This window comes from Dasypus novemcinctus, chromosome 20 (assembly GCF_030445035.2).
Source record: "Dasypus novemcinctus isolate mDasNov1 chromosome 20, mDasNov1.1.hap2, whole genome shotgun sequence".
Lineage (NCBI taxonomy): Eukaryota > Metazoa > Chordata > Mammalia > Cingulata > Dasypodidae > Dasypus > Dasypus novemcinctus.
The window spans coordinates 47,952,055-47,967,932 of record NC_080692.1 but is presented as its reverse complement, the minus strand read 5'-3'; the positions used below and the strand labels follow the sequence as shown (position 1 = coordinate 47,967,932).

At 42.5% G+C, this 15,878-nt stretch overlaps 1 protein-coding gene across 3 annotated transcripts in view; it reads left to right on the top strand.

Moving 5' to 3' along the window:
* The window catches only part of ITPR2 (inositol 1,4,5-trisphosphate receptor type 2), a 480,765-nt gene that overhangs the window by 342,809 nt on the left and 122,078 nt on the right, over positions 1-15,878 (top strand). Inside the window, exon 46 of one of the 3 annotated variants that reach the window (XM_058282929.2) lies at positions 7,891-9,819. The exons of the other annotated variants lie outside the window; for them this stretch is intronic. Coding sequence (XP_058138912.1) covers positions 7,891-8,049 — 159 coding nt within the window. The 3' untranslated portion in view covers positions 8,050-9,819. Of the gene's footprint in view, positions 1-7,890; positions 9,820-15,878 lie in introns of those variants that run through there. 3 annotated transcript variants of the gene reach the window in all.

Sequence of the window (15,878 nt, the reverse complement as noted above, 5' to 3'; positions counted from 1 at the left end):
TCAGTGACTCATTGTCATATTTTAAAGTACTTGTGCCTTCATTTATTCAGCACTTGTCTTTCTGTGTCTGGACCAAAGAGAGGGACGATCTCCCAGAATGCCTGATTCTGCCCCCCAAGGGCTGTGCTAGGGGACAGTCCACAAGAAAACCCTACTTGGCACCAAAAACTGCTGGACCAGGAGGGGGAATAGTGCTATGTCAGAGCCTGGGGAATAGGTAAATCATGGCAAAAAAGGAAGTCCCAGAGGAGAGGGGAAGGGATGGTACTGAGAAGACAGAGAGGGGGAAGACAGAGAGGGGGTTAATTTGGTTCTAATCAGGACAAAACCTGCAGGTGGCTTCCGGTCTCCATAAAATGTAGGTTGGCATGCTTCTTAATTGGTCTCCACTGACCTTCTACAAATATGAAGCTAAATTTTAAATTCTTTTGGAGGAACCATTATTTCTTTGTATAACTTATGAAAATAGGTGCTTGCAAGTGTTATTTTGATTAATTCCATTAACATGAAGATAAACTTTAAAATTGTGTCTTCTAATGCAGATATGTCTTTGTACATATATGCCAATTTGAATTTAATTCTAGTAGCTCCCAATTTCTTATTTTACCAAATGAAGTCCAAACTTGATAGACTTTCTTTCTAATCATTCCTCTCATTGACATTCTCCCTTCTCCTGCTTCCCTATACATCCTATCGATTGATAAGCATTAGTAGATATAAGTTCATGCTTTGAGTGTACTTATTTTCAAACATTGCTCTTTAGACTTTTTTTGCCCTTCTCTAGCCTTTGAATCACTGTTTAATGCTTGTCAATGAGGATTAGTTTTACAAAGGCTTAGGGAATGAGTCAAATTCCAAAACACATTAGCAAAAGGAGCTGCTATTGTTTTATAATATAGTTGGATCATTGAAAAGATTTTGAGTTCTTTCATAGTGTAGCAAAACACATATGAGAAGCAGAAAGAGGTGAAGGCTGATGAGTTGCCGCTAGAAAGACAAAAGCATTTTAGGTATTGGGGAACTGAAAGCAAAGATGCAGCACAAGTAGAGGGAAGTAGAAGACAGAGGTTCAGGATGTGGAGAAGGTATAGTTTTAGAGTGAAAGAGAAATCAGGTGACAGGAATTGAGTCAAGCTTGGAAAGGAAAAACTGGAGATTGAGTAGAAGTGGAAAGAAAAAATATCACAGACTGAGAATAGGAATTGTATTGGTTACTAGAATGAATCAAGAACTGCAGTGCCCAGCATGCATATGTATGTATATGGTCAAGCAGTGGCTTCAGAAGCTATAGCACTGTGGAGGGAAAAAGCAAGGATGATTAGGACAGAGTGAGAAGCTGTGAGTCTTAGAAGAAGGAACTAGAAGAACACAGCTATCCTTTTTTTCCTTATGAAAATTAGTTGTGCTCTGTCTGGGGATGCACAGCTGAGCAGCTTCAAGGCCTGGCCAGGGAGCTGCTAAGTGGAAAGTGCACAAGCAGATCAGCTAAGTCAGCTGGAACCAGTGGAGTGACAGATGTACAAACCAGATCACCCCACAGCCACGAAGTTTTAAAAAAATCAATCTCAAATTACCAGGATGTTAGGCTAATAATGAAAATGTTGAGTCAAGAGGAGACATATCGGATGTTGAGAAGATGGAGAAAGAAGATAGAGAAAGCAAGAGCCCGTCATAGATAGAAAGAGAATAATACAATTAAAGGGGAAAAAAAAAGAGTAACCCACATAGGAGCATACAAAAGAGGTTAGAGATGAAGATGTCAATGATTTTGATGGATTTGATCTTATTAAACATGCTTGGTGAGGAGAACAGATAGAGTCAAAAATGATAATGAAATTGTCCAAGAAGTGGCAATTCAGAAGTAGTAAAATAAATAAATAATGAGGGGGGAAACAACTAAGAGAATCAATAGGAAATGAAGTTAGAAAACAACAGAGGGGAAAATGACCTGAGTGGAAATATAGAAGGTTTTCTATTTCACAAAAACAAAATTTGGTAAAGGTGGCAGTTTGCAGAACAGGGAAGAAACAACAGAGGGGTACATAATAAACAAAGCCAGGTTTCCAGAAGAAAAAGACTGAGAGTGAAGGGAAGGACAAGATTCTGAACTGCTGAGTACATCGAGCCTCAGCTTACACGGTAGTAATTTGGATAGGAATGGAGAGTCCAGTGTGAGGCCACTCAAGGAACCCAAAGAGATATCCTCATTTGGAAACAAAAAAAAGATGTGGACCAAGTGTTAAATTCATGGTACAGGACCCTTCCTACTTCTGGAGGGTCTCATTCTACCCTCCTCCCACCACCACCACCACTAGAGAACCCCAGGTGGGGTCGTCACCAGCTCCAGGACACCCAGTCCCCAACCAGGCGCAGGACTCTGCGTGGTGTGGGGAATCAAGGCTCCATTAGCATATCCACAGATGTAATTCCGGTTCCTGCTGAGGAAACAGAAGTAGTAGGAATGTGAGTGATGGGCTTCAAAATCACATGTGATGGCCTGACCCCAGTTGAAAGACGGATTAGGGACCCTCCTGAGCCTTGCCCAGATGGAGGCCTCCCAGATTAGAGTGGAGGCTCCTGCGTGGCCAGAGGCTGGAGAAGTTTAGTCCCCCCAGGAATGGTTATGCTTAGATAGATTCTGAGTAGTAAAAATAAGTTTCTGACATCACGCCAAGAGGGAGCTGAGGGGGAGTGGAGGCCAGAGCAATGAGGTGAACGGGTGGTCTCAGTCAAGTTGATTTTCTCTGAAACCGGAGTTTGAAGCAGCATGTTGGGTATTGATCAAAGGAAAGGCCAGTATGAAAATTGCTCACTGACTGAAGAAGGTCAAAGTTTCTGGAAGCAGTGAGGAGCTGAGTTGTATTTATTGGCACACTTCCTAATCCCTGGCTTTATTTGCTCTTTGTTTTCCCCGCAACCTTAAGACACTTTTCTCTGATATATGTTCCGATTGTTGGAACCATTCTCAGCTGCTGGTGTTTTATTCTTCAAACCAAAATATCTTGTGTATTACTCTATGCACACACCATGCTCTATCCTAGAGATACTGAGTGAATAAGACCTTGGCTTATAACCTTGAAGAGCAAGTAACATTTACTGTACTGGGTCTGTGTTCTTAGGCCTTCTGGGTGCAAGGACATCGCAGTGATGCACACTGGCCTCCCTTTGGGACCCTCTGTAAACAGATTGGCATCCATTTCCATCAGGCAAACATCACTGTGGAATCTGTGCCACAATCACAATTTTTTCCAGAGACCTACTGACTTCTCCTCATGTGACTGGCAGTTAAGCAGCTGTCTGCCTGTGTTTACTGCAGTGACACGAGGCATCCTTACCTCTCCGTGTGAACAGGGAATTCTCTGTGCACTGACCCTTGGTGACTCCATGGGCTGCCTTTGCTCTCTGGAGAGAGCCCACCATGCCCACTTGCTCTTTCCACCAGGGACTCCTTTAGCTTTTTCTAGGTTGGGATATTGTATTTGGTTTTTGGGAACCAACCATGGTTGCCAAGTTCCTGATGGACCTTGTTGTCTAAACCACCACACATGCGAATGAGGTGGTGGCTGTGGGCTTTGCTCCAGGGTAGCGGTAGCTGTGCTCCAAGGGTTTGGATGAGCCTGGGTTTTGCTGTTTTCACTGTGGACATGCAGTCATCTAGCTCCTGCAGGCAAATGGCCATGCAGATTGGCTTCCGCCTTTGCACAGTTCAGCAATTCCAAAACCCAGATTCAACTTCCTCCTTGTTTTACTATAATCATCTTTTGTACAGACAGTTTATTTCGGTGCTCTCAGACTTTCAATTTTTGTTGTTATTCTCTTCATGGTAGTGAGGTAGTTCTGCTTTTTCTACCATGACATCCTTTTTGGCCTTCTGTGGTTGGTGTTACAAGAAACAAATAATGCTTCTTGGAAGTGTCTTGTCTGATCTACATAAAACTATAAATATATCACCAAGGGAATTTTTAAAGTTCTGATGATATATGGTGTTATGTGGAGAATTTCCTTAAAATTCAGCCTTGTGTACTTTCTGACATTCTTTCTTCTATATGCTCTCCTCATGCCTCTCTGCTCCCTTTCTCCACTCTGGTGTGAGACTTCTATCTCCTGCTCTCTTCTTGCCTTCCTCACTCTTCTTTGTACTTGCTTCTCTGTAGGAACAGTTACTGACCACAGTCCAGAGCACTGCTCAGTATTTTATGTTTAACCTATATTAAGTCATATTGTTTCTCTGTTCCCGTGTGGCAATTTTGGCTTTTCTGTCTAAGACCTTCAGTTTTAATACCTCCTGGAAGTAGAAAGTATATGGAGAAGTGTTATATACAATGCAGGATGGAGAGCGGTATTAGATAGCAAGCCTGAATAACCTGACAGCTGAGACAGGAGAGAAGATATCACTTTAATTAGTTACATGCAATTCTTTTAAAAATATAGACTTTAAAATGTTTCATTAGCTGTTTCCCATATCACTAAATGGTCTTTGAAAACACAATTTTAGTGTCTGCATAATTTAATCACTCCTTATTATTGGAGATATAGATTTCTAATGTTTTTGATATTATAAATTATGTTGTGTTTAACATCTTCATATATAATCTTTGACTGCAACACTGATTATTTCCATAGGAAAAATTCCAAAACAGTGTAATTACTGAACTGCAGGGTAGTAACTGTTTTCTGGCTCTATTACATCTAGATACAGTATGCAGCTAGATTGTTTTCCACGGTGCAGGATGGTACTTGTTTTAGTGAATCCTCATATTCTTACCATTTAAAAAGTCTGCCATATGGATAGAGCTTGAAACATAGTAGTGATCACTCAACAAAATGTTTGTAGAAAAGGAATGAATTACAGAAGAAAGGGCATTTCCTGTTAAACCACATCTTTTTGTATTACCAGTAAAATGAACTATCTTTTAATGTGTTCTTTGGTCATTTGTTTTTCTTCCGTGAAATACTTGAAAATGAGTTTATCCACTTTTTTGCTGGGTTTCAGTTTTTCTTACTGAATTTTAATTAAGGCTAGCTCTTTGGCATTCTTGTTATTCTTTTTCTTCCTTATCCATTTGCTTTCTAATGTTTTAATGATCATTTTGTTCTGCCACCTTGAGATCCATTAAACACTCACGTAGACTTGTTCCAGTTGATAATGAATTCAAGTTTTGTATTTAGTAGTTATTTTATCTCTCCATGTCATAATGCAGAAATGGTAAAAAGGTGAGTTGTGATGCTATTTCATCTCTAGAGACGTGTTCTAAGACTCAGGAGCCAAGGTACTTGGTGGGGCAACTGCGTGAGCATGAGTCCCTGAGAGCACTTTAGAAGAAAGGATCAGAGCCAAATCCAGAACATCTTGAGATAGGACCTGTGAAGGCATGAGCTGGGGGTTGGGGGCTGGGGCAAACTGGCTGTCCCCTTTCAAAGCAGGCAGCCGTTTCTCACTTCCAATGGCTTGGCAGTTGGGACTGCAGGTCCTGGATTTCTACTTCTGTTATTTCAAAAGAAGCCTGAATTTTGAATTTTTTAAGAATGTGAAAATCTCTTAATTTTTAAAAAGTTGGTAACTAATTCACAATTTTTAAAAACCCTGAGCAGACCCAACAAATCTCACCAGTGAAAATGAATGCAGCCAGTGAGCCATCAGTGTGCTCCTTGTGGAGTAAAGTTTCCAAATTCTTCATTGATTCTTTCATTCGATTCCATAGATATATTAGGAGCTTCCTAGATGCCAGGGACTGTGCTAGAGCGCAGGAATAGAGTGGTGAAGAAGTTCAGCAAGAGGCTGGCTCTCAGGAAACTTCCCCTCTGGCTGGGAGCCGTGGAGCATATGCAGAGAGGGAGACCACAGATAGTGACACAAGTTATGCAGTAAGTGGGCATAGGATGTGGGGAAAGACAGGAGCGGTGGCTACTTTAGACTGGATCATCAGGAGGGCTTTTCTTGGGAGCTGAGCATGAAGCTCGGTCTACATGAAAAGAAAAAGCCAGCAGTATGAACGGGGGTGGTGGTGAGCATTCCAGAGTATGACTTAAAAGGGGCAATGGACTTGGCTGTTTAGAGGAATAAAGGAAGGCTGTGTAGCTGGACCCTGCACCAGCCACGAGCCTTGAATATTAAGATAATCTCATACTACAGCATACCTTAGGCTCCTTTGTCATGAGGACTTTATTGAGCACCTCCTATGTTGGACGTTTTGCTAGCTGCCAAGATGGGAAGATGAAAATAAAGATGACACCAAGAGGCTCATAAGTATGTGAATGGGAGAGACAGGTAAATCATGATGTGACGTGCTCGTGCTAAAATAGAGGCACAACGCACTTCCAGTAAGAGTTAGGGAGAGCTTGGGAAGGAGGTTCCCCTGAACTGAATCCTGAAGGTTGGCGGGATGGGGGGACCTGCAAGACAGAGGGAGCCACCAGAGGGATCTCAAAGGGACCTTCTCTGGGGAGTGTTGGTGAGCGTCTTGCATGAAGTCTATTGTATCTTTCTAAGAAATGGATGGCAATGATTTGAATTAAGTCTATATCTTTGATAACTGTAATGACCCCAATTGTAGGCTCTTAATAAATGCACAAACGAGTGAATGAATGAAGCATGGACTGCATGGATGAGTGAATGAAAGAATGAAGCATGTGTTATAATACAGAAGCTGAATAGATATTTCTTCTGTTTTCATCATCATCATCATATCAAAGTTAATGGTAATTTCACCCACTGGAGTATGAATTATTTATGTACAGAATTAATGTCTTTTTTTTTCTTATTCTCATGCCAATTGCCTAGCATATGGTAGATACTCAGAAGGAGTTCGGGGCTACCACTTCTTGCAAAAAAGCATCCTTATAGTAGTTTTATATAATACTTATAGTACATGAGAGTATAGAGTCTAAAAACTGCTGTCAGCTTTCTGGCAGCCAAGGATCTTCTCTGTAATTTTGTTGGCCACTCGTTGCCACTCTTGTCGATAGATGGCGTGGACCAGGGTCGACAGTGTCTTCCCGATGCTGGACAGTCTTCTCATTTTTTCCTGATGCCACCCCTCCCCTGACGCTCATGGGATGTCTTGCTCTCTCCTTAAAACCCAGTTGAGTGTGGCCTCAGTTCCTCTAAGATCCAGACCGAGACCAACCTGGGGACTGCACAAAGCCCACTGACAGCGGCCTTTTCTTCGTTTTGATTCTTACATCTGTTTGTTCATCGCAGACTGCCTTCAGACTCTCACCCTAGCTTCTGCTCTTTAATTGTTTCATACTTGTAGGCCTTGGCTACTTAATACAGATTCACAAAATCTGGGCACCCATGGGCCTCTCTTAAGAAAATAAACTTTCCAAAAAGGAAAAATGTAATGAGTTAAATGCCTAGGTATAAAGCGATTAAATTCTCTAATAGGCCACTTCATATCTCTTACCAAGCAACAGCACATCATTGGGTTACTGCCATTTCTTATGTGACCTCTCAAATTCATGGTTAATGGGAGCAATAAAAAAAATGCAATCCAGGAAACACATTGAAATTGGACTATTTAATTGTTAGTTTGGTATAAAGATCATGAAGCCAAGTTCAGTGGAAGCAATTATTTTTCTGCTTAAAATTCCATGCCTGGTAGATATATATTTATTTCTGAGTAATTATTAGAGTGTCAGTCTGAATTCTGGCCACGTAGGCAGCCTTTGCCGTGCCTCCTGCTTCTCTTTCCGTCTGCTCTGACTTCGTCTGTATCTCTTGACTTCAGAAGCCACTAGGAGACCTAGAGACAGCAGGCAGGGATTTTTCTGTGATCACCATGCTTTTTCCCATGCAGGAAATAAAAATACACAGCATTTCCTAACATATTTTAGACCCTTGGCATGTTCTCATGTCCCCAAAGCCACTATCTCTTTCTTTCCTTTCAGGGAAAAGAGAAGCTGATAGGAACAGCCCGAGTGGTGCTTCAGGGATGGGCTCTTCATGTGATACTCAAGAAGTTTTCTAGATGTCCTGACATCTCATTAATCTGTTATTTTTCCTTAAAAATTATATCCCATCACTGTAATTGCTTGAGCTGTATTTAATTTAAGGGATATGCATATAAATTGCAGTAAATAGCTAAATTTTAATTTATACTCAAATCATATGAAATGTGTGTATCACTGAGCCTATTTAAAATGTTTTTCCTGGAGACTTACGCTGCTTCACCTCTTTGCAACTAATTTTCTTATGCTAATAGGTAGTAATCAGCATTGCTTCATTTACTTTATTTGTAGAAGCAGAAGGATGGGTTTGCAATTGGATATATAACTTCCATCTTTAATATCTTTGAAGGATTTTAACTAACTTACAATTACTTCATCTTTATTATTGCTTGTAATGCAGAAAGTGGAAAACACAGCTGGGTTTTTCAGCTCACAGACACACATGTAGCTCAGTAATATGTGAGCTAGACTATTGTATCAGGAATATCACACAAACAGCCTAACTATTATTTGTCATTGCACCATGTGTTTTCTCCATGAGCTGAGTAAGTCACTCAATTCGGTCTTCTCATCAATAAAATATGATGGGAATCCATGAGCCATGTTTACAAAGTAAACTTTTAGAGATGTATATGAGCACTAGAGATGATTGCGTCTTGATGCCTTTTTTCCTGGATTGGGTTGCATTTTAAATAATGTAACAGAATAACCAACCAGCTACTAGGTATTTATGCATTGATTGATATCTTACCTACTGCTAAAAGGAATTTGAAGGGGATAAAAAAGTGCACTTGCATAATTAGGCTACTGGAATACAAGATTAAAAGTCTCGAGAAGGAAAGGGAACCTCAGGGTGTGGACTAATATTCTTACTGTTTATCTGTGGTAGCTGCTCAAAACTTCTGCTAACCAAGAGTGAAAAATAATGAGCTGCATAATTAATACCTATACTGTTCATTAATGACCAACTTTTTACTGTTATTTAATTCTCAAAGGATTTATACAAGGGCATAGGGCAATGCAATTGACAATGTTTTCTAAACAATTTTGTATAATAACACCACAATTTAAAATGCACATAGATGGTTTTTGGTCCTCAGAGATAAACAATGACCAGAACTTGTGAGTTATAATCAAGAGTGAATATAATTAACCTGAAAATAGATATGTAAGATTATAGACCTCGAGAGTATAGGAGCTGTCCAATGTGTGAACTTAGTTGAAAAAAACTTAAATGTCAAGAGAATATTTTATTAAATTGCAGAAAGTAGATTTATCCTAATTGCCTTGATATTCTAAAACACATTGTTAGTCTTGGCAATAGATAGGTAAAAAGATAAGCAAGTAAGGGAACATCACCCAAAAACTTAATATAGTTGCAAGACTTATTTTCTAAAAAAGAAAAATAAGGAAAGTGTGATCAAGTATTTTTTTTCTTCCCCTACGCGAAGGTATTTTTCTATGTTGCTGATAGAAAGCAGGTAGAGGTTATAAATACATGGTTATTAACAATATTATTTTGAGCTTACTCTGTGTTTCTTGGCAACCAAAAGGAAAAAGGAAGTGTTTAAGCTACATGATGAATATGTAATGTTAAAACACACACACACACACACTGATTATTCATGAGGTACGCGTTCTACTTGAACTTAATTCTGAAAGGAACTTATTGAATGAACTCTTCCGTAGTAGTGTTAGTTATTGGTGATGTGATAGAGGTTTAGATTAGTGGGCCTGCCTCACTAATGCAGTTTAGAAGTAACAAGTGCCCAAGTCAGACACCAGATAAAAAACTGAGCCATATCTGTTGCCATACACTCTCTGTAGTAAGACAAAGCCAACATTTTCAATAAAAATTACAGCATAATATACGGGCTGGTTTCCTTTGGACATGCACCTGCACCTGCACATCCTGCCTCATCAGAGCTGCTCAGTCAACGTTAAGGTGCATCAGAAGCATCGTTTTGTGGTTTCCCACGCTAGATCATTCATAAGTCAGTATGCATTTATTGACCACCTCTATACCCAATCTGTGTCCTCAATGCTGGGGATACAGACGTGAGCAGAGGACCACCGTCCCTCCCCTCTGGGCTTACCTTCCTGCCTGGAGACCACACTGTGTGCTCCTCTCGGGGCGCGCGTTCTCCCTGCTCCACAGCCGCCAGGGGGTGTCGGCACTGTGGGATGCAAGGGGCTTGGAAGTGAGGCATGGTTTCTCCCCTCGTGGAGCTTGCTGTTTTTCACCAAAGGAAGACACAAAACAAGCAACCCACAGCGTGGCAAGTCCTGTGAACGCGTGTGTGTGGGGTGCTGGGGACCTCAGGTCAGGGGGGCGCGTGGCCGAGGGAGACAGAGAGTTGGAAACGAGAGACAGTCATCTCTCTCCAAGCTCCATCACTCCCTCCACAGTCAAGCATGCAAATCTGCTTCTCTAATAAATGTCTAACCCACTGGCCCAGTCGCTCTTCTACCTCCACGTCTTCCCTCTCCCTTCTCTCGTAAATCCATTCCTGGCAGGCTTTCATCCTCACCATGCCACCAAAACAACCGATGGTAAGGCCTCCAGGAGCCACCGTCTTGCTAGATGTCCTGGTCGGTCTCAGTCCTCATCTTACTCCACCTGCCTTCAGCGTTTGACACCGTTGGGCCTTCCCTTCTCCGTGAAGCACGTCTTCACCTGGCTTTGCCCTACGACGTCCTGGCTCTTCTGCTCGCGTCCCCAGCCCTTCTCTGCTTGCCAGACTCTCTTCTGCTTCTGCCGGAGCGTTCTCGGCCTCGTTCTGTGGCTAGCCTATCTTCTGCATCTGCACTCGCTCCCTGGTGGTCTCATTCAGCCGCGTTCTCCAGCATAGCCTATGCCGTGGTGAATCCCACGTTTTCATCTTCAGCATGGACTTTTCCTCTGAACTAGGCCTGTGTCTCTGACATCGACACTTGAATGCCTTAAGGGGCAGCTCACCCTTACACCCAAAATGGATCTCAACTCTCCCTTGGCCCTTCCAACTTAGATGCAAATCCAGACACTTAGACGGCAGAGCATGGACCCCTACCTTCAGGCTAGCCCGGGGCGGGTCGAGGTAGCTCTTGTGTGCTCCCGTCACACACTGTGCTGGCCCCGGTCATAGGACATGTGACACTGAATTGTTGGGGACTGTTACTCCTTTGTTTCCTTCCCTAGACTCCAAACTCCACAAAGGCAGGAGTTAAGTTTTACTCATCAGTGTTTCCCCGTGCATTTTACTGTATTTGATATTAATACAATAAGCATTTTCAATTGAGTGAGCAGGTGAATGACTCTCAAGGTCAATAATTGCTATAGATGGTGTCAAAGGAAGTAGGTTCCTATTGGCTGGGTTTATTATTTAAGGCTCTGTGAAGGGGCTGCTGAGTCCTAGATAAGCAGAGGAAAGAAGAGAGTGCAGTCATTGTGGGAGAAGTATGCGCAGAGCTAGGACTGGCACCCGGCTTCCATCAAGGGGCTGAGGAAGCGGTGGACCAATTGGGGGACAGCGGTGTCGGAGGCTCATCTTACCAATTTCTAGAGAGCTGCAAGTAGCAAAAACCACTTCAGTAGAAATATTTATTGGAATGTGACATAACAAATTTCCATTAAATTATTTCTTAGCGTTCTTTGTTCCTATTTATGTTGCCATAAAATTAACAAGACAGTAATTTTGTAAAATGGTAAACGCAATAATGCAGAGACAAATGGCACAGAAGTCTGTTTTAGAAAATATCCACAAAGCATTATTACAAGTCTTAAAAGGATCTTTTAATGATTGTACTTTTATTCATGTATTAAGCAAGTATTTAGAGATAAGTTAATTATAAATGAACCCATGATGAGAACAAAGTTAGTAAATGCACGGCACTGTAAAACCATTTACGTCAAAGCACTGTCATATTGTGGGTGTATGTGCTTGTGTGTGTGCACATATCTACCCACATTGTTTATTGATTAACTTGTTTTTCCAGCTCAAACATCAATGAATAAAAGTCAATTATATATAGGGGATGCTTTATCCTGAAGACACATTGCAGACATGAGATGGGACAGGTTGTCAGGACAGAAGGATTCATCTAGCACTCTTAGTTAGTAGGCGTGTGGTAGAGCGTGGAGGAGAACTATGAAAATAGTTTTTCCTGGTTTAGTACCTAAGGGACTCATGCAGGTGTGTAAGTTTTACTAGAGATGAGGTAAGATGACTCAGCATTTGTGTTTGGTGACTATTAGTTCATTTTGAATTTCAGAATTATTTACTGAGGCACAGGACCATAATGTTACAAAATAATGCTGGGAGATAAACTTTTGAACTAAAAAGTCAGACCTCAGAAAGGAAAATAGTTATCTTCAGCCAGATCAAAAAAGTCCCTCTTCTCTGTCAAAACCAAGGGGTCATGTGAAATTACACAGTAGGGGAAAAATTCTGGAAAGTCCCCTCTCAGTATTTAAGCCATCAATGAAATAAGTCAATATTAGGAATATAAAATTGTTTGGTTCAAAAGATATCTTCTAGAAATGTTTCTTTATACATTCATCTCTATAACATTGGATCATGTATATGAGACCTGCACACTATTTGCAAGTTTGTGTTTACTTTATATCAGAGGTTTGCAAACTTTCTATGAATGGTTACATAGTATTTTTAGCTTTTGAGGCCAGTCTCTCTACTACAGCTATTCAACTCTGCCATTATAGTGTATAAAATAGTCATAGGCAACACATAAACAAACAAGCATAGCTGTGCTCAAATAAAACTTCATTAAAAAAACAAACAAACAGGTGGAAAGCTGCTTTTGACTCATGTGCTGTAGTTTCCCAACCTTGGTGTTAGATGATTTATTTAATCTCATTATTTACGTCAAGGGTCATGGTTAGAAAGTTTCCCGTATCCAATATTTGAAATATTCCTGTGAGTAAGGATTGATGGGACATTTATTTTTAAGTATTTCTTTTGTTTGTATTTTAAAAGTTAATTCATGTTGTGTGTGAGCATAACACACACGTAGAGTTTTGAACTGGATAAAAAGAGCCCATGAAGTTTCTTTCTTTCCATTGCTGTGATTCTGCTCTTTCACTGTTATGTGAACAGTGGAAGCTTGATCATAAATGGAAATTGACTAGCCAGTTGACAGGGCAGGCTTACGTTCATTCATTGGAATGAGAGTATGAATGAATCAAGTATGAATCAGAGGTGTGCATGAATCCAAGAGAATAGAAAGGGAAGAGGGGACATGAAAGCAGAAGTCATCGAAATGAGAACGAGGGGTCTTGGCCAGAGAAGAAGCCTGTTGGGTGACAGCACGTACCTAAAAGACAACTTGAGAAACGTGTTAAAGTGCAGCTCTATCACAGTAGGCCACACTTGTTAGTGTGCATCAAACTCTCCAGCTCCGGAGTTTCTGGTTGACGTTATTAAGCCAGTATTTACAGTACTCCAAATCGTTTTTAGCCATATGTTCTGGATATTTTTATTCAAGTTTCAAAAAAGCTTCTCTAGACTTTGGCCCTTCTCAGCTTCCTTCCCTCTGTCTGCCAGACCGATCACTGACCAGATACAGACTCTTCTCATTTCCTTCCCCTCCTTTTGTGCTTTCCAGTTTCCTGATGTCAGGATAATTCTGATTATCTGCTAATTTTCATTTTTGTTAAGTACAATTCTCAGAAATTAAAGGGATTTAACCTCTGCTATTTATCACATAAAATGATCATTTAAAAAATAGCTTGTCCCAAATTTAAAAAAAGCTAGCCCTTCTCGTCCCTGGGCATGTGACCTTCGGCCCTGTAAGGCAACTTGAGACTCTGGAGCCTCTTATAGCTTTATATGTGAAGTCCCTGAGAGCTGACCAGAAAGAGAAGGCCCGTGGCTGGGGCACCAGGAGGCAGAGGGACAAGCTGAGGAGGGGGTAGGGCCAGCGCAGGAAGAGCTGTCCCTCTCACGAAGGAGCCGTGAGAAGGCACCACTGTCCTTTCCTTTGTCCCAGAGCCATGCTTTTCTAGCTGATTCGGTGACTGGGAAGGGCAGGAAGGAGAGATGAGGGTCTTGGATAACTCCCAGGTGGAGAGTTGGGTGGTGGAAGATTATAGTGCGTCTTACAACATCAGAGGCACTGGAGGCTTGGGGTGGACTAGGGGGAGAAGCAGCTTGTCTAGATCTTTGGCGTTTAAGAAATGTGCTCGCCCTTGGTCTGCAGTGGTGCAGCAGGCGTCGGCTATTTCTCTTCGACGCTGGGGAAGGAGGGCTTGGCTGGGAAGGTAGAGCCGTGGAAGCATTAGCACACAGATCATACTTGAAGTTATGAGCATAGGTGAAATGTCTCCAAGGAAAGCAGTTGGCATGAGAAAAGGATGAGGAATGAGACCCTGATAACATCCAAAGAGGAGGAGGGGAAAGCCACAGAAGTGGGTTGTGAGCGAGAGGTCCCAGGGGAGGCTGCACCTAAAGGCCAGGAGCAGAACCTGGAGGAGGGCACCGGGTGCGCACCACGCGGCCCTAAGCTGACCCCTGGCCTCGGCGCTTGGCGTACGGTTGGCAGTCCTAAGCGCCTGTTGAGGTGGGGACCCACGCAGGACAGGCGAACTGAAGAGGCCGTGAGACTGCCACCTGGAAAGTGGGCACACTCCAAAACGTCCAACAGTAGAGAAGCCACGGTTGAGAGCAGCTCAGCAATGCGTCTTGCGCAGAGTGAAAGTGAAGGATCAGTTCTCAATCCTGGAGGGAGGGGAGAATGGCATAAACACTCGTGTGGCCTTACAACTCAAATGGTCTAGCTGTTACTCGGGAAACTTTATGTATACTGTAGGTTCTACAGTTGCTTCTCAGAAGTGTGGGGTGTTTTGAGTGTGCACGTGTGTGTTTGGTTTAAAATGCCCACCCTCCAAGGTTTCCTAAGGCTCCAGATACTTACATCTGCTTTCCCCTTAGCCCAATGACACTACCTATAAGCAGTAAGAGGAAAGGGCTGTTAGGGGAGATGCCCAGGGTCCAGCTTGCACAAGCAGACCTTTATCTGCTAGACTCGAGCTTTGTCGTAGCGTGTACATCTCTGCAGGGTGCTTTCTAGTTTTCATCTGGTAAAGGCATACTATGGGATCTCATTATTGGTGCTAAATTTGGGAGCTGCATGGCCCTTCATGCTCAGATCACTGAGACTAAAACAGGAAGGGGAGGCACATCAGCCTTCCTGAAGCTGATCAGGGGAGGGGAAGGCTGGAATTCAACAGCTTCAATGTTCAGATCCTGAGTGAGTGCTGCAAGAGGCCCCACATGAGCTCCAAAAGGGATACGCAGGCATATGTCGATGTAGTTTTAACAGAAAACGATTTCTTTGGGCAAGTTTTCCTTGAAATGGTTCCCTTCTCTCCTTGCTTTACTGACTAAATCACTGATTCGAGGAGTGCGTCTTATTTAACTTGCTTCTATAGTTTATCACTCCCACACGTTTGACATTGACACAAACCAAGGGATACGTCTTCCAAGCGTAATGCATTCGGCACACATATCAAGAAAATGTTCATGCTGTGGACTGACAGAAAGAGGCCCTCGCTGGCATTTCATGCTGCTGTCCTTGTAGGGTCACCCGCATCTACGGTGGCCCAGGAAGCTGAGTCTGGAGGTCACTGGCTGCCTTCACTCTGCTGTTACTCTGTGTCTCCTTTCTCAGTAGGCGGCCCGATTCTTTACCCGGTATCCAGCCAGAAACCTGGCGTGCTCTTTGACCCGCCCCTCCCTCCCGAGCCAGCAGGTCCCCCAGTCCTACCCAAAAGCCCCTCAGCTGCCCCGCCTTCCTGCTCTTGTCTGGACCACGGGGCAGCCCCTGTCCCTTTGACAAGCCCCTTTCTGTCTGCTCTCCCGAGGGAAGTCAAGGGGATTATTCTCAAATGCAAATCCGATCATGTCTGTCCCTTAAATACTTCCGTAGCTTCT